This window comes from Myiozetetes cayanensis, unplaced genomic scaffold (assembly GCF_022539395.1).
Source record: "Myiozetetes cayanensis isolate MyiCay16 unplaced genomic scaffold, myiCay2020 scf9, whole genome shotgun sequence".
Classification (NCBI taxonomy): Eukaryota; Metazoa; Chordata; class Aves; order Passeriformes; family Tyrannidae; genus Myiozetetes; species Myiozetetes cayanensis.
Window position 1 is genome coordinate 12,240,209 of NW_026088185.1, and position 21,796 is coordinate 12,262,004.

Below are 21,796 nucleotides of genomic sequence, written 5' to 3' on the forward strand. Positions count from 1 at the left end.
TTCATGCTGCCAAAATGAAGTTAGACATTTCAAATGTACCTGGTGCTTTTTCAATGCCACCCTAGGGTGTCATTGCTTCAGCTGGCATGGAATAGGATGAATCTTGGCTTCACTGAAGTCAACAAAAGACTTCACCGAGTCAAGATATCATACAGCTGTGAACAGCTGTTTAAATTATGACTGTACCTTCCCAGTAGTAGCTTATTCCATAGCATTCTCTGGAGTTCTTTCCATAACAATTACAGCAAATAGCTCTAAGTTAAATTTCACTTCAAGAATAAAGAAACTACAAAAATGTATATTCAGTCTTTATTTTATTAAAACAAGATTTGTTCTGCTGAAGGAATGAATGTATTCATAACTGCAAACCAAACAAGGAACAAAACCTTTGTTTCTGGGCATGCTCAGAGCTACGCTATTACAAATTTTTCTGACAAACATTATCAGGAATGCTGTAATTCATAGCAGATAAATCATTAAAGGCAAAAATTCTGGGATTTTAGTTACATTAGTGAGACACAATTTACTTTTCCTATCTGTCCCCAAAACACCAACAATTGAAACACTTCTCTTTCCAGTACGAATTCAGATACTCTGTTCTCAGGCAGAGCTGACCCTAAGGAACAAAGAAAGGAAGGCCGCTAAAGAAATCAAGAATCATCATCCCGCTCCTCTTTCCCATTACTCAGTGAAATAAAGCAGACTCCTGAGCACAGGAGCACAGGTACCAGCCTGCCCTCTACGCTTCAAATCAGGACACCATCCTCTTCTGTTTACCTGTCATTGATTTACTTCCAAAGAGAATATACTGTCCTGTAATTTAGCTCTTTACAATATTAAAAATTTCAAATACATGACTGAGAAAAAAACTGGAAACAATAAATCTGAAATTAAATGAGCAGAAGATACAAAGAAAGAACATCCAGCAATAGCCCGGGACAAGTCTGTAGTATTGCTGTATCCTTACAAACTCACAATGTATCAAATGACCACAGACAGTAGGGACAGAGAAGCAGATAACAAATTACAGCATCAAGCAAAAGTATTGCAAAATACATTACCAATAACAAGAACATGAAAACCACAAAAACATATATTTTCATTTGTGCACAAATTTTGCATGAAACTTAAAACACAACTTCAGATTAAGTTATAGTCTCATTATAAACAGAAATGCCTCATTTTATCCGAGTCCCAGAGAGGAGTACTTTCATAATACAATTACAAGAACATTGGATGCAAACTTGTCAGAAAGAACAAGAAAGCAAAAAATCCTATCGGAAAATTAACTGAAGAACTGCTTGGTGCAAGTGTCAGATATTTCTAGCTTTGGGGGTTTGCTATTCTGTGTTTGGTTAGCACCTAGCACAGCATCACTCTGGCTCACACTCATGGTTCACAATACTAGTGAATAACAAAAATCTAGCTGCTTAGAATAAGATTGTTTTAAAAGGCTGAATGAGTACTTTGTGTGGGGAGAGACTTTTTAAAAATATGACGTATTAAAAATAAAAAGTCCTATGAACTTGTGGAAGGTCAAAATTGGATATGCACTGAAGAAGAAATTAACATTTTTCTCAACTATTGTAAAATATCCTGGTTCTAACTGCTGCCAATTAGAATCAAAGAGCATGACTTTATTCCTCTTTAATCCAGTTATCTTTTCTTGCTTCTCTATATTAACACAGGCAAACATACTGATAAAACATCTTTGTCCATTAACATTAAAAAAAAAACCAAGAAAAACCAACCAAACAAAAATCAAAACAAAAAATCTCACCCAGACCAACCAACACTCCCATCAATTTCAGAGAGAAAGTATTTCAGCTCTCAAGTTTGCCATTTGGGTAGACTTCACAATCATGTTTTGAAGTTTCACACTGCTAATGAAACAACATAGTATTCAAAAAGGGCAGCAGAATATGTATTATTTATCTAGGAAAGTGCTTGTCTGTTCCTCAAGACCCCAGAAAACTTCCCTTTTCTCCTTCTTGCTCATGATACTGTCTCTGAAATATTTTGTTTTGCACATATGTTCTTCAATTCTCTTTCCAAAGCAGTTTCTGTATTTACTTCTCCTATCACTGTCTCTCCTCTTTTTCCTAGCAGTCATTGAGCATGCACAGAAGAGGTTTCTAAACACTCAAAACTGAGGCACAGAATAACATCCAAATCTACAGGAAACCTTATTTTGACACTGTCAACCACAGAAATGTTTCCAGACTTGTACCCCAAATCTTGTCCTTCTAATAAATTGTTACATTTCATCCTTTTTTTCATTTTTCTTTTTTTTTTTAAAGGAAAATATATAGCTACTTACACTTTTATTTAAATATAATACATTTTTATTCTAAAAAAAACACCCTGACAAGGGGGTCCATTATTAAAAACAAAACAAAAAAAGGCATTACAGTCTAAAAATATTAGCCATTTTATAGACCTCAAGACATTTTTATTACTCAAGATTTCAAGGAAAAGTTGTGTACTGGAGTAAGACAAACTTACAATGAATGAGTATGGAGAATGGTATTTTGACTAAACAAATATGCACTGGTGATCTAACAGTACAATGGGCACTTATTCACACACAAAATAATTCATGCTCTTCACATGTAAAATACTGTGAAAAATAAGATGGAAGAAACTGGATAGGAAAACATTCGTGTATCATAAAAATATGTTAGAATGGGACTTATCTATAGAGTTAAAGCTTTGCTTTAAAACAAACTTTATTTAAAAATCCTCTTTTGCTTTATCTAAAAATTAGCCTCTCTATAAAAACCATTCCTTTAAAACTTTGCTTTAAAAACATTAGTTTTATATTAGACAAAATATTAAATTATACAGGCACAATTAGTTAAGAGGGCTATAAGAACTTACATTATAACCCTTCATTTTCCAGTGACTTGCAATACAGTCATAAGATTCTGTGTCTACTGACAACCATAGGAAAATTCATCCATAGAAATAAACTTTTATTTAAAAAATAAATTAAATTAAACCAAAACAAATAAATCTGTCAGACCATATTTGCCTTGTAAAAGAACTTTCCATCTGACACATGCACACGTGTCACATGATAAATCATGTGCACATGCACATGATAAATCTTCTATTCATCTTGGGAAAAAAACATATACATTAGTTTTGTTTTCTGAGGGGAAAATGCACGTACACAATGTTCACTGGCAGAAACAGCAGAGTCTCAGCTTTTCCATGTTTTTCTTATGTTCTGAAAAACGAATTGTACCACTACAGAATATACAAAGACCTCTGAAGTAAAATGGATTATATAATATACCAAACTGAAGATTTAAAAAACAAAGTGCTGATTGTGATGATGTTTAATTACGTGCTTAACTTACCACAAATGGACAATTAATCTTGGGTTTTAGAGCAAAGAGACACCCACAAGACTGGGGATTATGTCTCCTAAACACATTAAATAAGCTGTCATCATAACAACTACTAAAAAAGGAAAAAAAACAAAACCAAAATACCATGGGGATTGTTTTTGCCATAAAACCATACTGGTTGGAGCATCAGTGGCCAAGCATGAATCTCTACAGAATAAAATTTTAATTCACCCAAATATTTAAAGAAATATTTGAACCCTAATACATTTACATGGATGCTACTTTAGGTTTATTTAAATATTTTACTGAAAGTTTCAACTCTAGTCCATAAAAATTTAACCAATAGTACACCCAATTAAAGTCAAAAGAGCACAGAAACCCAAACTTAAGGTTGACATTCCAAAACAACCCAGAGCTATCTGTTTGCATTATTACTTTTCCATCCCCCTCCACTAAGGAATGTAAAATTCACCTACAAACTTTCTCAATAAGCTACTAAAAACAAAAACAAACAAAAAAACCCCAAACCTAAGCCTGTATTTCATTTAGAATTTGAAATTTCACTTTAGCCACGACCATTTGAACAGTCCCTAAAGAGACATTTTCCGTACCCACATGGTCCATTATTGCTTGATGAGAGCCCACAGTGACTTTTTGTCTAAAACAACTGCTTTGGACATGGTTTCAGGAAAAAAGTCAATACAAAAATGTGTAAAACTACATTTCATTTCAAGAAAGCACTGAACGGATCTGAATTGTATCATCCTGTATTAATTTTAATGCCATTCCACAGGCAAGTATATATTACGTGTTGAAGAAGGTGCGCATTTACACAAACACAAAATACATACACAGAATTCAGCCCAAACTGATGTATCTTCATTTAATTTCTAGCATAACAACCAAGTCATTTTTTGCACTTTAGAATTATGTGAAGAAATTAAATTAGGCACAATTAATTAACACAGTTTCTAAATTACCTTATTATAGTGCACTGTCACGCACTGATAATACCATATAATCAATATGATACTATTCCAGGTCATTTTGCTGATGTACAGGTGAAGTCTAGTAAATAGGATTCTAAGTGCTTTTAAGTCAAATCTACAACTTCTGCAGCTTTACACAGTAGAACAGTGCAATACACCACGTCCCCATATTCCAGGAACAAGAGCCAAGTTTACAGTTGTATTTGTTTCACATTAGACTGGCTTCGTACTTTCTGGAGCTCTAGTGCTTCAACTGCGTTGTCCACGACCTCCTTTTTTCCCCCTTCCTTTTTGCAGGTGCTGGCTATAAAAACAGAAAAAAAAAGTTCTTTTGGTAGCTAGCTCTCACCTGGCAGAACAAGACAGTTTCGAAGTAACGGTACAGCAGTTGTTCTTCGAGAGCGTCGGTTCACAGTGCTAGGATGACCCCGATCTCCACTTACTTTCCAGTTCCTGACTTTGGAGGAAGCTTGCTCTGGTTTCTTGGGAAAAGATTCTGATGTGACTTTCTGCCTCTTTTCAGGAATCCCTGTTACAACTGTTGAGCTCAGAAAGGCCCTTTTTGGTTTACTCCTCACCTTTAATTTTTTAGCATCAGGCTTTTCTTTCTTAGGGTGCTTTCCCACTGTAGTTTTCCTTGTCTGGCACCTATGGATGGAGAAAGCAGATTTCTGGGCACGAGGATGAAGTTGTCTTCTCAACCCCTCTCTTTGCTGTTTTTTAGTTCTGGAAGTTTGTTTGCCTGCAGTTACTCTGCTTCCTCTCCTCCCAACAGTACACGTGACAGACTTAGATCCTGAAGCCTTTCTGGAAAAAACTGGTTCTTTATTAGTGCCTTCTTTCCTCTTCCATATTGCCTTTGGATTCTCCCTCTCTAGCCACTCACTCCTGATGGAGGTCAGAGGAGTTTTGGTAATTCTATTAAATGGAATTAATCTACAATCTCCTTCTATCACAGAGTTCAAAGGTGAAATGATCAAGTGTTTAAAAGAGTTCTCAGAGTGACTAGACACAAGACAATCTGTTCTTTCTGTGGAAACAGAAGATCCATCTGCCTTTTGACTTGAGGCTGTATCATTCCCTTTATCTGGATCTGTCAGGAAAGATGCTGAAGATGAACTGTAGTAGTCTGACCAGTTGAGTGACTTTGATGGCGTGCTTTCTCTCTGTGCATCTGCTAGTTTTCGCATGTTTGCATCAAAGCTGAGACTTCTGAAAAGCTGTCGAACATGGGAGGGCTTTTTGGCCTTTTCTCCAACCGTACTCTTTGGAGGCGTTTTCAGAATTCGATTTGTCAGTGGATCATAATACTTGAAAGAACACTGTTTGTATTTATACCTTACAGAGTCCTTGCTATCTGCAGAGTTTCGATTTTTCCTCATTTTGGAAGTATCTACAGGTTTACCTTTACACTGTTTTACCTCTGGGCAAGAGAGTACATACACCACTGTCTTGGGCTGTACAGGACTCATAATCTTGCTGTAGGACTCTGGAAGTTTAAGGGCACATAGTCTAGTTTTCATGTTTGGAGTTTTTTCATTCTCCAACCGCGCAATGCTTGCTTTCTGATCAGCTGGATCAGATTCTCTTCTAGGCATTTTCCTTTTTGCTACAGGGTAGTTCAATAGACTTGTTTGGGTGCCGTGGCTGACTTTAACCACCTGGCATCTTGAAGCCAGTCGCCATGTCCTTTTCCTAGGCATTTTAAGTATTTGTGGGTTGCATAGAGTATCTGAGGCTAAAGATGGGTTATCAAAATCAGAGCCACCACTTAAAGCATCATTAAATTCTGGCAATGCTTTAACTGGTGCACTTTCTGTTCTGTTACCCTCCGTAACATTGATCCTTTTTTCATCCTTCTGCTTTTTTTTCTTCATTCTCTTGCCTGTACAGTTGGCTGACGATTCATTGTCAAAATAGCAGCGAAAACGACCCTCCCTGAAATCACGCACAAGTTCTTGAATTTTTATATCATCTTCGTACATTATTTGAGACCACGTCTTTCCCACAAAAGAAGGAGGCACATGAGGCAGAGCTGGAAGAACTGGTTCTTCAGTATGAACTATGACATCCTGTTTCACTGCTTCTGTTTTCTCTACTGACTCAGTTTTTAAAACAGAGCAGAGCTGTGTTCCGTAGTCTTTATCTTGCAAACTTACTTGGACCTCTTTTAGGAACTCTATATCTTTTATAGCTGCCTTGGGTAAGTCTGTTCCTGCCTGCATTGGTGCATCACAGTCAAAACTCATTTCAGAGCCCTCTAAATTAGTATGGTCCAGAAGTGATGAAAAAGTTAAACAGGGATTATTCTCTTCTTTGATATAAATTTCTTCAGATGTAGTTTCATGGCAGTATTTCAAAATTACATCTTCAATAGTTTCATCCACTGAACTTCCATCACCTCTGTTTGTCTTCACGTTTTTGCATCTTGCTAATTGTGGGGATGTCCCAAGATCTAGGGAGCTGCTGATACCCACAGTATCCCTGAGATGGAGATCAGACACCAAAGTTTCATCCTGAGTTTGTAAACTATCTCGCTTTGAGGGAGATTGACCTGAGGTAATAAATAAAGAATTGCTGTGGCTGCATGTAGGATTCTGATGAGAAACTGAAGAGTGTTTTGGGTGAGCTAGTGCTGGAGCAGGATTCAAGCATGGCTTCAATAACACATCACTAATGCAGGCCTTCGTTGCTCTTTCATCACATTTATTATGGAGAAACAGATTGGATGCTGCCAAATCCCTAACACTTTTTCCTGTTTTAGGATTAACAGAAGAATTGTGGATTATAGGACTAATGGAAAATTGCTGAGGTACAGGGCTCACAGCTGTAAACTGACCTTCATGGCTATGATTTGCATTTTTCAGAGTAACCCATTTCTTGTTGCTACAGATGCCAGTAGACTGCTGGGATCTTCCTGGAACATGTTCCTGGCCTCTTTCTAGGTTTTGAAAAACTGCTTGTGTTACAGAAGTTTTCTCTGTGCCCTCGTGAGACAGGCATGGAGCAGAAGAGTGTATTTCACCAATGGATTCCTTGTCTTTGCTGGAAAGCTGCTGTTTATCACTGTTCCTCTTTTTCTGCATCTCTGCTGGGGACAGGCAAGAAATCCTAGGAGTCTCCAGAGTGATGGGAAGTGGCATGTCATCGTATGTTGGTCTAAAGGGGAGGGGGGGAAAAAAAAAGTCAGCCTATATAAATACTGTAAATATACTTGAGATTTTTCAAACAATAGCAGTGTGAGGGCTTTTTAGGAGTCATTATCTAGAATGCATTACTTCTAATGAACAAACTCAAATTACCACCTCTGCTCCATTAGCAGAGGTAGTGAATTTTAAAAAATTATGGAGAGGGAAGGGGGAATGCTCCACAAAGTTAACTTGGGCATTAGTCTGTTATCCTCTTCATGCCACCGTCAATTAAGGATGGCCAAACATAGATTACGATAATTTAATAAATACAGCAAAGGAAGAAAATGTAAAGGTATTTCCTTTGTTTGAAGTTGTAACTTAAAAAGAAGTTATTTCACTGGTCATAATATCATTAATTAAAATTGAGAAGTTGAAAAAATTCTTTTGTAGAGAAATGGAACATAATAATACAACACAGTATAAAACCACTATTGACTATCAATGCCCTTTTCCCTACAAAATGTGGCTGCCTGATAGGAACCCTGCACATGTTGCCAAGGAACTCCATGCTTACTGTTTCTCACAGACATACCACAGCTTCTGACTCACTTCTATAGGAAGCCAAGTTATGATTGTTCAGCCCCACTGTGACAACAGATTTTTATATATTCTGTAACTGGCAGTTCTGTCTTTAGGACTGCCTCAAATACAAGGGTTCGTGTCTTGTAGAATTAACACAACTGACAGATTACAACTATTTCTCTTATGCAATACAGGAACCCACAAGGCTTCACTATGTAGCAGTTAAGCAAATACAACGAAAGTAATTTTAAAAGTAAGTAAATATAACTGAAGAAGAGAATATTATGTTTCATTTGAAATTTATAACGAGACCTTGTGAGACATAAATGGATGTTTATTTTAATACATGGCAGACATCAGCTAACAGAAGTATCATAAATAAATTTTACTGCACAGTAATTTCCCTAGTTATATAACTCAGAGTACATAAAGCTGAGGGTTATAGGACTGACTGAGCAAGAGAAACTTCGTATAACGAAACATTAAAAAAGAGGATTATTTCTATTACTTTATGAACGCAAAGTAATCAAATACATTAGATGATCAAACAATGCCTGTCAACTGAACTGCTGTGCCCTACTGCTGCATGAATTCTTGGCCACCTAAGCTCTGACAAATGACCTAAGGGGAAGGCCAAAGGCGGTAAGAATAATCCTTTAACTTTACTTTCTCACTTAAAAGTTCTTTCACCTTTGCATGAAACACCTGGCATCTGGACACTCCTGAAAGACTCAATATAGGACTAAATGGATTTTGACATAAATAAAATATAACAAATTTATAGGTTTCTAGCTTAGTTAACAACCTACATCCACTTTTCAAAAATGACTTATAAGCAAATGTCTCTGGGGTGGAGGAAACACAACTACAGTGTTACACAGTTAGGTCCTTCTGACAGTTTTGCTACAAATTATCTCCAGAAGCAGAATGAAGATTTACTCTCTTAAATGCTCAGTATTATTTCTTTATGTAAAAAACTTATACACCAAGAGTTTGGAGGAAGGAATGATCTGGAGGTTTGTGTGCATCTGGTTTTTGTTTGTTTTTTTTACTGGGAGAGGGGTAGAACAACAATATCCTCTGAAATTCAGTATAAGGCAAAGCTCTGATGAATTTTTCTTTTTTCCACATAACTATTACGTATACTAGTTCTGTAAAACAAATCAAGACTCAGAAATATTTCCCTAATCTTTTAAAATGACACTCTAAAGATATCTTAAGTGAATTCAGCTAAAAACAGGTATTTAAAGAAATGAGTGGAAACTGTGTATTAATCCAGGAGTTTTAATATGAAAGAAGAGAATCCAATTCTTACCTCAGGTATCAGTTAAGACCATGACTTTTTTTTCAGAGCAGGACCACAACATAAATCTATTCATGCTCGCTTTTCCATCTTTGCTTTTCTTCCTCCAAACTCTGTCTAGATTTGGGATTACTCTTCCCTCTTCTTCCTCCAACTTCATCTAGATTTTGTACATTATTTTTCTCATTCCATTCCTTCTTCGAACAACTTAGAGGAACATGGGTAGCTTGTTTTTCCTAGTTAGTAAGTTTAATTCGCCAAAGGAATAACCTTGCATTAGTGACACCTCAAGAGAGGGCTTTTTTCATTTGGATGTTGCCTTAAAGCGAATATTTTCTCCATGGCAAAAAATTGTGGATATTCTTAAGAGAGTGGGATTGAATTTATTTATTGAAGATGGAAGGATTAATTTATTTATTTGTAGTGTGCGTATATGCCCTGGGTTAACTTGGCATTGACGTGCATATTAGTTTATTTTGTCACATCCCTGATAATATCACTATGACTGCATTCAGAAAAAATACCCTTCTACTTATTTTTCAGAGTTGTAAATTAAGATAACTGTGCTGGGATCAAACTGGGATTTTTGTCTGCCTTGCAAAACATAACAAATGAAGAATGAGATTTAATTTATTTTCCTTAATCTACAGAGAAATCTTAACACATTGACCTTCTTATCACTCTTAAAACATGCACACAATAAATAAAGAGAACACTTTTCAAAATCTGAGCATTAATTAATTGGTCAATTAATATAATTCAAGTATTAACTGAATATGTGAACTGCAAGGATGATTAAATATGCAAATATTTACCTGAAATTATCCACAAACAAAATTATGAACTCTTTCAAAACATACCATAAAATACACTGCTAAATACATTTATTAAGCCTAGAATGATAATATTTATAATAAAATATATAAAGCTCAAATTATAAGAATTTGTAAATGCATATGAGACTGTCCAGTCTGCCATTACACCTGCTGACCCATATATTCCGTGTTTTCTCAGGTCTTCACATTTAACTGCTATCAGTGGTGTTGTCTCAAATCCTTAAGTAGGGAAAAATTTAAAAGTGAAGAGACAACACAAAAGGAATACACTTGCATGCTGTCCATCTAAATACACTTTTTTCCTAAATTGTCTTAATTGAAAAAGTTTCACCTCAAATGGGTAAAATTTACTGCTCAGCAGTATAAAAGAAACAGGAATTTGTCATACATGCATTCTAACAACACACACTAAAAAAAAAAAAGCCATCTGTATTATACCTGTTGTCATGGTATCTGTGGGGATGATGCTGTAAAACATCTTGCAGGAAACGCTCCATCAAGCTACTGGTACCTGTACGATTCCTACAGTACGTCGTAAAATGTCTGTGCTGGGAGCTGAAAACGTGCTGGTGAAAGGTAAACAGGTGATTAGTCTAATACTACTGTAAACACACTGGCCTATTCCTAAATATTACTTCCCAGGTTAAACCTTTGCTATGAAAATATATAAATAAAAAGAAAAGTCTTCAGCCTTTTCTACTTTACAGACTTGATTAATAGAGATTTTTAAGCATGCTTAGGGAATCTCAGATAACACTAAAATGTACTGAAATATCTTTCTGAGTTGGAACTTAAGTTAATGGTTCTGATAAGTGCTGACAAATCTCTTGTAACCAGTACAAATGCTCACACAAATCTCACAGCTGCTCACAGGTCTCTTAGCTAGAACAAATATATTAAATGTTTCTATAAATGACTGTTAAAATATTTTTGAACTTCATATGAGTAAACATACTATAATTCACTCTAGTTAAGTGTATAGAAAATTAAATAGGCTTTTACTTTCTTATCAAAAAGTCTAAAAGACAGGAGATTGGCAGAGCTAAAGAACAGAAAACAGTTGATCAAATGTCTTCAGCCTTGATATCAAACACACTACTATAACCTTAGTAATTTACAATATATACAGAACTCAAGATTAAAGACACAGAAATAAATTTAATGGATGCAATGCACAGCAGTGTGCCACTTCAGAAAAAAAGCCTCCTGCAGCCACGCCACTTCACCAGCACCTTTGTAACAGGTAACAAACAAGAAGGGGATCTTTCTCAGTGCACACATTTTGCAATTCAAATTGCCTTTTTTTTCCACTCAGTATTGGTTGTTCAGTGTAAAAGCTGATAGTGCCTTTTGGTACTCCTTCCTATTTGTTGCTGAACTGTGCAGAAGCCATCTCACCTGTTCCAGATTACTGTAGTGTACGTGGCAACAGTTGCAGTACCCTTGTCTATTTTGCACAGTGGATACTCCAGGCCAAGCACGTTCTTGCCCTCTTGTGTGGGAACTGAAAGGAGGAGGTAATATTACCAAGACATGTTGGGTTATTTAATGCATGTCACATGGAAATTCTAAATATCTATCTTACCAGAGTGATGGAACAAACATGCAAGATAAATGTTTCTATTTCAGAATTGCAATGACAAGTAGGACTATGTATTTTAAGGTATTCCCAAGCAAATATCACTGGAGAAATTTTTTCTTAAATGCAGAACAAAGGATAACAGATTGAAGGCACAATGGGCTGAAATCTGAAAAGAACTGCCTCTACAGGAAAAGGCAGAGTCATCTTCTCGTTCTTCTGTTTTTTAGTAGACGCTTGACACTCACACATTACTTTTGGGCACTACAATATGCCTTCCCCACAATTTTTAATAGTGTTTGGTATGAGATACAGAGGACCTCCATCACACACTTACTGTGCCTCACTGTCATCTTTTATACAAAATAACAGATAAGGTTGAAAAGCAGATTCTTCCCAGTTTACCTCGGTAAGCAGTAAGCTAGGCACCAGTTAATCGTCACCTAACTTACCTGCTACTGCTGTCCCGACGTAGAGAACCTTCAGCACCATGTCTTTGGATTCCTACAGAAAAACGAAAACAGAACAAACAAAAAATAAAAGAACCAAACACACACACACAAAACAAAACACAAAAAGCAACAGAGTATCAAAGAGATGGAGAGAGTTTACCTGCAACTAGCTACTTCTCTTATATTGCATTTGTCAAAACTACTATTTTAAAGGAAGATAAAAAGTTTAGTAGGTTCAAGAATCCTTTTGTTCTCAAGGTTCATCCGAGAGCTTCATAAAATAAGCTTTACTCTTTCATGGTTGGGTGTGAATTTTTCTACTGATTTGTCTGATTTCAAAACTAGGCAATCTACATTCATATTGCTACATTTGTGATCATTGAGATAAAATGTAACATGTCTTAAAGAGTTTATAACAGGACAAGAGAATTACAGCTACATGGGAACTCTTTGGATGATTCAGGAGTCACTCCTTCCATCCAAGTTCCATAATGGAATTTAGAAAATCAAATTATGCAATACAAGGTGAACTAATACTTATGCTGATAATTATATTTTTTTTAAAGAGTAACTGTGACAAAAACATCTACTTCGAACTTCTTACCCTGTGCTGAAGAAGCAGAAGCTTCATCAGATCGTCTGATTCTGTCAAACATCTATAAGCAACAAACAAACAAACCCTAAGTTATAATAATAATTAATATTACATCTAACAATGTTAGCATTGCTAGCTTTTGCAATGTTAGCTTTGCTAGAAGGGCCCAACTTCTGATCTAAAACGAAGTCAAATACTATACTTATGAAAACAGCCCAGACTCTGATAGGTTATTAATCAATAACCTTGTCAAATTCATTGAATTACTTAATTTCCTAAAATGCCTTTACAATTAAGAGATATATGCTAATAAAACCCATACAAGACCTACACCACACAAAGTAATCATCCAGGTTAGAAAAGCAATCCTTATTAATCGAAAGACCTGTAACTCAACTTTGAAACTCACGATTTTTAATTAAAATATGACCGCAGTAACATGTGGTTACGTGCTTTAGGGCATCCAAACCCAAAGGGCTTCCGAGTGTCACACAGTCCCTTTACATTATGGAATCCAAGCACAAAATCTACACACCTTAGACTCACCAGCCTTCATCCACCAAAGCTGACTCCAGACTAGCAAACAATTAGTGTTGAACAGGAGGCCATTTGCAGTGCAGGACACTTTTCTTTTTTCATCCCATCTGTCAACAAGGAATTTAAAGAGCCTTTTAAAACAGAGTTAATAATGCATGTTTTCCATGCCCCAAGGCATGTAAATTTTTCTGTACCACTTTGCAAACATGTCAGTCGATAAAACAGATAAATCTTTCTGAAGTCTGCAGTACGTTCTTCTTTTTAATATGGAAGTTGTTTCGACAGTCTTTCCTACGTAAATGTTAACCACTCCTTCTGGAATAACTTTGTTCCTTCTTTTTGCCTGATAGCCCCCATGTATTAAACATTTTGGATGCTAGCACTTGTGAAATAAAGTATACTGCTACAATAACAGAAAACAAATTCTTTAATATTAACTAAACTGAAATGAATCTATTTTGTGCATCATTCATGAACCTCCTCAGAAAAACAATGTCTTATTTCGCTCATGTTACACGAACTAGTTAGATAGTGCATAATATCACATAGAATGGGTGTTCAAAGCATTTTATAATTTAATCATTATATACTCAATGAAGTGTTATCATTAGCATTACAGACAGGAAAACAGAAAGGCTACAATAACTTGCACAATCACTGTCTGCAGCATCACCATATTCTGCTTCAAAACTCAGGACTTAGCAAGTCCAAGATCTGCTCTTCGCTTACGATTTCAGTAATTAGGGGATAACAAAGTTTCAAATCAACCACTTTTATTAACTGTTATCTTTCATAAACTATCTTAACAAGACTCATTCCTTCCCTTCTCATTTCTTGTTCTCATGTATGCAGAGAAGTTGCTCCTATATGAGGCTACATACCATCAAGCTTGACAGATGTGTGGTTTGTTACTTGTTTTCTTTAAATGTGTTTTGTTCTTTGTCAGACTATGAACTGCTCATTATAAAATACCTAGGCTGCTATAGCAGCTATGGTCAGAAGGAGTATCACAGTAGCTCGACTTCAAACACCCATGCCCCCCAAACCACAAAACAATGCACACAACCCAAACACCAGACTTATTCTCCTCCCCACAGTGTATCAATTTATGTAAAAATATTACAAAAACAAATAAGCAAGAAACTCCAGCTGTTCTTAGAAGCCTTCTCATCAGGCAACTGAGAAAAGCTTTCTTGATAGAACAACTTGTCTCAGCCATCCTGTTATGTGTCCTATACACAGCCAGGATCCAAAAGAAAGTAAAGGAAAAACACAGAAGACTACCTTTCAGGAATGATGCTTTATGTAAAATAACCTGTTCTATGAGCTTGAGGTCAACTTACGGATTTTTAAAGTCTTACTGTGCACACATAATCTTATGACAAAGCTAAAAGGGTGGCCAGAGCACAGGAACCACAGAGGAGGCATACACAGGGCAGTCAGACAGCGGTTCCACAGTCAGCAGCAGCTCCACAACCACTCATCTCCATCCACTGCCCTAACATGGGATTACAGCACCTTGACATACAAACGTCTGATTTCATCGCAGAGATGCCAGGCAGTGGGAACTGCAATGTGCTGGAGGATAACTAAGACAGTTTGTTACTTCCTTATTTCAAGGACTGATTTCAATGGTGGTGTGCTACTGAGAGTTCACTCAGCAGCAAGTACAAGGCACATTTAAACCGAGGTAGGAGCAAAGTAACTTTAAACAGGACAGGACTATAAAAATAACTATACTGAACTACTCCAGTCTGGATCTCCCTGTCATCTTTTTACAGTTCAAGGAGATTCAATGGACAAGATTTTCTCACCTGGAGGGGAGTCATGCTAGGTAAAAGTTGTAAATGCCCAGCTATTGCTTAGTAACTGACAGAAAAGCATCAGAGGAACATCTTTCAGGGATATTCCCCTCTTATACAAAGTTGTCAATAGAAGAAAACTTCTCCTTATATCAGCGTTTTTAAAGAACATTAGTGTACAGGACAAAGAAACAAGTCTGAACTCTATACAGCTTGCTTAGCATCTGAAGTCAAGTTCAAACCGCAATATAGCAATGCGAAGGAAATCTGTTATGTAGATGCCTTATTTAATTTGTCAAAATCTGAACAGCCTAACTGTAATCCTTACTTTTTCAAAACAGAAACTACAGCTATAAATCCACAAATGATTTTTCAGATGTCCAGGCAAAGACTGCAAAATTCTACATTAGTTGAGATACATTCCACTATAAATATCATAACTTGTTGGATTAAAAAAAGTAAATTATATTTGTTCGAGATTTAGCCTAACCATTTCATCACCGAAAAAAAATCCTATAAATTTTAGCAAATGTAGAAACAACTGGATAGACACAAAAGTGTTTGATTTGGTAAATTTCTATCCAGGTTACATTAGCAGCTGTCTCCAACATCAATGTTTCCTTCTGGTTTTATCGAATTCCACTGCATACAGCAGCCAAAGAATGAAAAACCTCGGATAATCATGTTTTACAAGAAAAATCCACACAGAGGCAACCAAAAGGCAATGTACACATAAAAAAAAAACAAACAAACAAACAAACAAAACAAAAACACTCAAAAGCAGTGGTTATGATAGTATCTGAGAATCAAAGGTGTCAGGATAAACTCTCCAGACAGTGTCACTCTTGCACTGCCACAGATAAAATAAAAAGGTTAAAAAGGCAATCAAAACTGCTCCTCGAGAAACGCCTCACGAAAGCCTCTACCGCCCCTTCACCTGCGAGCGACTGTGCTGGGCAGGCAGAGGGAGAACGAGGGGGAAAACTCTCCCTTAAACAAAGTGACTTGACGCCCCACAGCACCACCACCACCAGGGAGGCTGTAACTCATTCCAGGAACGGCCTTTCCCCCGCGGCTGCCCCGCACCGGCCCGGGGTCCCGGCCCCGCCGCGCCGTGCCCGCCTCGCCTCGCCCCGTGTCCCGCCCGGCCGCCGCCGGCGGGGCGGAGCCGCGGGGAGCCCGCGGGGCCGGGCGGGGCGGAGAGGCCGGGGCCGGGGCCAGGGCCGGCCGTGCCCGGGGCAGCCCCGCCCGTCGGGACCCGCCGGGACCCGCCGAGCGCTGAGGGGGCGCTGAGGCGGCCGCGCGCGCGCAGCCCCACCGCTCCAGCGGCTGCTCCCGCTCCGCCCCCCCATCCTTCCCGAGGCCGCCTCACCTCCATCATTCCCCATCAGCTCTCCGATGCCGCGCTGGGGTCAAGGGACGCCATCCTGTGCTTCCTGCTCCGGGTCGGCGAGCCGCGCCCCGCGAAGGGAATGGCGGGAGCTGCGGTCCCCGCGCAGCCGCTGCTGCCCGGCGCGGGCTCCTCCCGCCCGCAGCGCCCCGCTCCGCCCGCCCTCACGGTGCCGTGTCCCCTGTTAGCCCGGCTCACACCGAGCCCCAAAAGCCCCCGTTCCTACAGAACACTGCGGGGCGGCGTCTTTTTGTCAGCCCCAGCCGGGGTGTTTCTGGTTGGGAAGTAACCTACTTAGCTTAAGTTTCACTTCAACGACCGTAATAGTTGTTTTCTCCTTCAGAACTGTGCTTTAGGGCAGGCTGTAGAGTTCACCCTTTTAATATTCGGCTGTTAAAAGTAGCTTGTTTTTCACGGTGTGCCTTGGTTAGGTAGATTTTATCAGAAAGTTACAGTCTGACTTCGTCAGAGTTAATGATGCTAGGATCAGCTTTTCTTATAAGTGGGCTCGAGAATGCAATGTTAGTTCAGGTTCTCTTATTTTCAGCTGTAGGTTTTTGAACGTTTATCTAATCTCCCGTGGGAAACCAGCTATTGCATATTTCTCTCATTATGCTGAAGCGGCAGGATTTTTTAAGCAATCTGGGCAGACACAAAATCAACAAAACACCCTTATGTGTGAAGACAGGTGCAGATACAGGCTTGGATTGTGCAATGGGGGGAAAACAATCTTGAATGCGCCTTAATATCGAAAATTTAGAGAGGCTGCTCTGTGATTATGAAACCATAGCTTGGAAATGTCCACCCACGCTCAAAAAGTAATTGAACACAAATCTCAAATGACAGATGAGCAGAAGAAGAATTCTCTTTAGAGGGGCTGAATTTAGTTGCTGTTGAATTCTTTTGAAATGTGCAGAGGTATGAATATGTCTTTATTGCTGAAAAATTATTACTATAGAACTAAAGCTGCCTGGTTATTACTTTGTTGCCTAATACACAATTTGGAAAAATCTGCAACTTTCTGTGGAGAACATTTACATGCATGAAGGCTCAGGCACATGCCCATATTATTGCATGTCAGCACAGCTGCATTGTTTAAACATGTGGCAAACACATATATAGACATGTTATCTGAGGTTAAACTAGTTTAATTTTATGGTGGTTTACCATAGGCTTAGTGAGTTACTGTGGCTCAGCTGACCCTTTATAACTTGTTGAAACAAAGTAAGCTTGGTTACATAGCTGAGGCACTGACGTTTCTTTTCCAGAATGGCTGATGTAAAACAGAAGTTCTTCTTAGCAAAGACAAAACACTATACAGTCTGTCTTATAATGCCATACAACTCCTCAGAATATTCCTGAACATTTTTGCAAGGATGGAATGTAATATTCTATCTCTTGGACTGTCACGCAAAGTTAGTAGAGCTTAGGCTCGTGTTGCCAAGTATTTCTTGGCTTTCAGCTCTTTCTGTATTTATGAATTTACGTTTGCACCTTGATTCAAACTCAGGTAAGATATTAAGAGATACTCTTTTACCTCAGTCTCCTCCTTCCCCCTAGGAAACAACTACTCACATTCATGCAGGAACACTGAGTAAGATTGAGAAACTTCCTTTCCCCTTTAAAAAATTTTTTTCTCTCCTGGTCTAAGCCTCACACTTTTCTCTCTTTGCTGGTATCTTACTCATCTATTGAGTTTCTATAAACTACCCCAAATACCTTTCACTGCTTTGCTTTTGACTTTAATTTGTTATGTTTTTCACTTCCATTAGCCAAATATAAGTCAAAGGTGTACCTATTAAAACATGAAGACAAATTGACAAATGCAGACAACAGCTATTTTCCTCAAGAGTCTCAAATTTCTTCCAACATCTGGATTCAGATTGGAAAGGGAGAATGTGATGTCCTATCTTACAAGAAGACAATCTCATTACGGGCATTCTGCTCACACTCTCATTATCTAAAACTGAACTTTTGTTTTGTACTCACATTTTTTTAAATTTTGTAAAAGGAGCTTTACCTGAATTAATAATAAAAACATCCTCAATATTCAGGATATTGGCTTAAACCCCAAACTTTAAGGATACTCTAAAAGTTGTTCTTTCTATTTTTCATTCTCTTGCCAGAACTACCTTCTTAAGATTAAAAATTGACAACTTAAATTTTCATTTTAATTGTTTAATCATTTAATCAACAAAAAAGTTGTGTTATAATTGAAACAAGCTTGGATAGTGACCAAGAAAGAAGTTTGAAACATCTTTTAGAACTAAGAGGGTTTTAAAAAACACTTTTGAAATATGTGGACCAAGAATTTTCTCCTAAGAATATTATTTTACTTTCTCGTAATTGGGTCTTAATTTTATAAAAGGTTACTTGAAGTATTTCACGGTGTGACTCTTTTTGCAATATCTTATTAGAAGCAAATCTTCACCTTGTCTATTTTTTACTCTTCTTTGGAGGCCATGTTGGTGTTTTCACAGGCTTATCTTGTCAGAGTTTGTGGGGTTTACACATTTTTTTTTTTTTCACTAAAATTCCTCACTATATTATATTCCTGTATACATGTACTTCAGAGAATACAGATATTTCTATTATAATAGCACTGAGTAAAATTCTGAGATATGCTGATTCCAGACTGGTTAATTATTCAGGGTGTTTTGTTAATTGCTGTTAGAGCTGCTGTTGCTGTTCATTTGCTGGCAGGTCATCCAGAAGGAACAGATGATGAGACAACTCTAAATGTGTCACACTGAACAGTGCAGCTACAAAATTTATCCAAATCCAGTCTTTTCAGAAAGTTTCTACATTATGGGCTACTAATGATCTTATATTAGATTTCAAATTCATACACTGGCCTTGTTGCAATTGTTTTGAATCTCTACACTACCTTAAATCAACATGGTTTTAGGACTTTCTGTTCCAAAAGAAAATGTAAAGACATTAAATCAGCAGCTGAGAAGTTTGAATGCTCAAAGAACATTCTGCTTCAAAAACATTCAAGAGAACATGTCTTTCATCATAAAATGCCGAATAGTTTACTGTTACATGCACAGTAATTTCTGGTTTCAGTTAATGATTGTTCAGTCAGTTCATCTCTCTGAAATAACTCTGCCTATTTTTTTAGGGAAGTGACACAAAGAAAGGTCAGAAAGTGGGTTTGCAATAGCCTGTAGGTCACTCCTCATGAATTGCAGGATATTCTTTGACCTTTATGTTGTGCGTGGAGTTTTTTATAGTTTCAAAAATAACAATTCCTTAGACTTTCTCTATTCTAGTTTGTCATTGTTTCATACTTATTTTCAAAGGTAACACTGATTTTAAAGTTGTCTGATTGATGTAGTCAGTTTGGCCTTTCAGAATTGCAAAGTTTTCCTGTAGAATTGTTCATTACTTGGAAATATACAATAATTTCTGACATATACATACTGGAAGATTCAGTGGAAAGTTGTAAAATTACTCCATTTTCCCATGCTGAAGGGAACTCTGCAACCTGAGAGCCTTCAACTCTGAAGGAAACAGAAAGACCAAGAGGTTCTTGTGTTAACCACAGTCAGATGCCATGACTGAAATACAGTCACGCTCAGAACAGAGTTAGTCTCATCTGCATGGCACAGTGTCTTCATTACTGTGTTTTAAACTGTCCTTTGTTTCATTATTATAGATAAGGTACAAAAGGAATGTGGATTCTTTAATCAGATGCTAATGTGAGAGTCTTGAAGTATTTTAAAGAGGTATGGTAGATGACTAATACTCCCTTCCAGCCTACCTCAAATTCTTTCATAGTAGGAACTCCAAGGCATTTTTGCATAAGTAAGTATTAATTCCCATTAGTAAAACAGGGAATAATGTCTTTCTGATACAAAGAGATAATTTTCTCTAAGCTTCTTGAAGGGTTATTAATCCTGTTTTTCAAGAATCTTCAAACTCCCAGAAGTTGTGTACCTGCTTTGACCCCGCAATATTTGAATTAAATGTTCATATCCATCCATTTCAATTGAACTTTTTTGATTTTAAATAGACATTAATTTAAGATGATCCTGAATGTATAATACTTCTGCAGCTTCCTTGTCTGTAGTGTAATTTATAGGAGTTGGGGAGTTCCAAATATATATACTATTATGTTGAGTCACTGCGTTTTCTGCAGTCAGTTTAAGGTGGGGTCAAAATGTATTCCCAAAGCAGTTAAGTAAGTGTTATTTTCCTCTGCACTGGCTGTTCTAAATCATGTTAAATTTTTTTAATGTTCCCACAATAAACCACATAAGATATTTTCTTACATCTGAGAGCAAGCAGGCTCTCTACTTTGCTTTACTCTGGGAATAATTTAAAGAAAGATTTCTTTATCCTATTCAGGAAAAAAGCAGAAAGTTAAACAAGAGAAGTTCTGTGGTTTTCTTCTCAGGGACAAAACTTAGTTTTAGGCTTGGAATGCTGATAAGCAAAAACATCAGCCTTTGAAAGAAGCCTCTTTCTCTCATAGTTTGAAAATGCAGAGTTTTTCATGGAAAAATTTGAAAAGAGAGAAGAAGAACTTTTTGTGTTTCTTCAGCATTTCACACACTATTACTTTGAATCTGAGTTTAGCCTCTCTCTTTTTCTGGTCCATCAGTAAACCAGTAGTCTATTCTATGTTGTTAAATTCTCTGTGTTTCAAATACTGAAGTAATCCAAGTTCAACTTCTGGTTTGCACCCAAGCTACATACAATGAGTGTAATTCCCCTGTGCCTAGCTTTTCATCCTGAAATGGAGAAGTAGCTGTTCCCTTCTACACAAGCTCCCCTCTCTTTTGTTGAAAGAAGGGACCCTTAAATATCCTTCACATAAAATGCTAGTTCTAGCCTCTACATTCATCTAAGTTCAATATTGAACTTCCTACTAACTGCTGAATTTGGGTCACATAATCTTCTCAAAAAAAAAAAAATTGCAAAGTACGAAGGATTTAAAATTAGCCTCTGTGTGTCTTGATAGAATTTAAGGATTAGAACTAGAATGGACAAATAAATATTGGAGGGATTAGCTGTTTCTTTGCTTAGGCTGATTTCCTGTGCCTTGTCCTCTGAGCCCACTGCCCATTTATTTATTAGAGATGGTGCTAGTTTTGCTTTCATTGAAGGCAATGGTGGAGATAAGATTGACTTGTATACTGAGCCCTTAACTAGCAAAGTGTTTTTCAGAGCTTCTAATAATTTGCTTTTTCTCTGTCACAAGCAGCAGGTTTTATTGGGATTTATCAGCTCCCCTTG

At 37.3% G+C, this 21,796-nt stretch overlaps 1 protein-coding gene across 2 annotated transcripts; it reads right to left on the minus strand.

Annotated features, from left to right (window-relative positions):
• Positions 1 to 297: 297 nt before the first annotated feature.
• On the minus strand, positions 298 to 16,620 carry ZDBF2 (zinc finger DBF-type containing 2). Of its 2 annotated transcripts, none has more exons than XM_050339985.1 (7): positions 16,535 to 16,620; positions 13,359 to 13,467; positions 12,833 to 12,884; positions 12,229 to 12,280; positions 11,596 to 11,701; positions 10,636 to 10,763; positions 298 to 7,504 (listed from the first exon to the last, which is right to left on the minus strand). In XM_050339985.1, the coding sequence occupies exons 2-7, from the start codon at positions 13,377 to 13,379 to the stop codon at positions 4,684 to 4,686; spliced, it is 3,180 nt and encodes a 1,059-aa protein (XP_050195942.1). In that variant the 5' UTR covers positions 13,380 to 13,467; positions 16,535 to 16,620; the 3' UTR covers positions 298 to 4,683. The 2 variants fall into 2 exon arrangements, with proteins under 2 accessions (XP_050195942.1, XP_050195941.1); XM_050339984.1 differs by lacking the exon at positions 16,535 to 16,620 and adding an exon at positions 16,100 to 16,219.
• Between the last annotated feature and the right edge of the window lie 5,176 nt (positions 16,621 to 21,796).

Excerpts from the sequence above, each read along its gene's own strand:
- ZDBF2 (XM_050339984.1), bottom strand. The coding sequence starts at position 16,212 with ATGAGTTACAGCCTCCCTGGTGGTGGTGGTGCTGTGGGGCGTCAAGTC. Across the intron at positions 13,468-16,099 it reads CCCAGCACAGTCGCTCGCAG|ATGGGATGAAAAAAGAAAAG; the intron begins GTGAAGGGGCGG and ends CCTTGTTGACAG. Across the intron at positions 7,505-10,635 it reads CACAGATACCATGACAACAG|ACCAACATACGATGACATGC; the intron begins GTATAATACAGA and ends CCTCCCCTTTAG.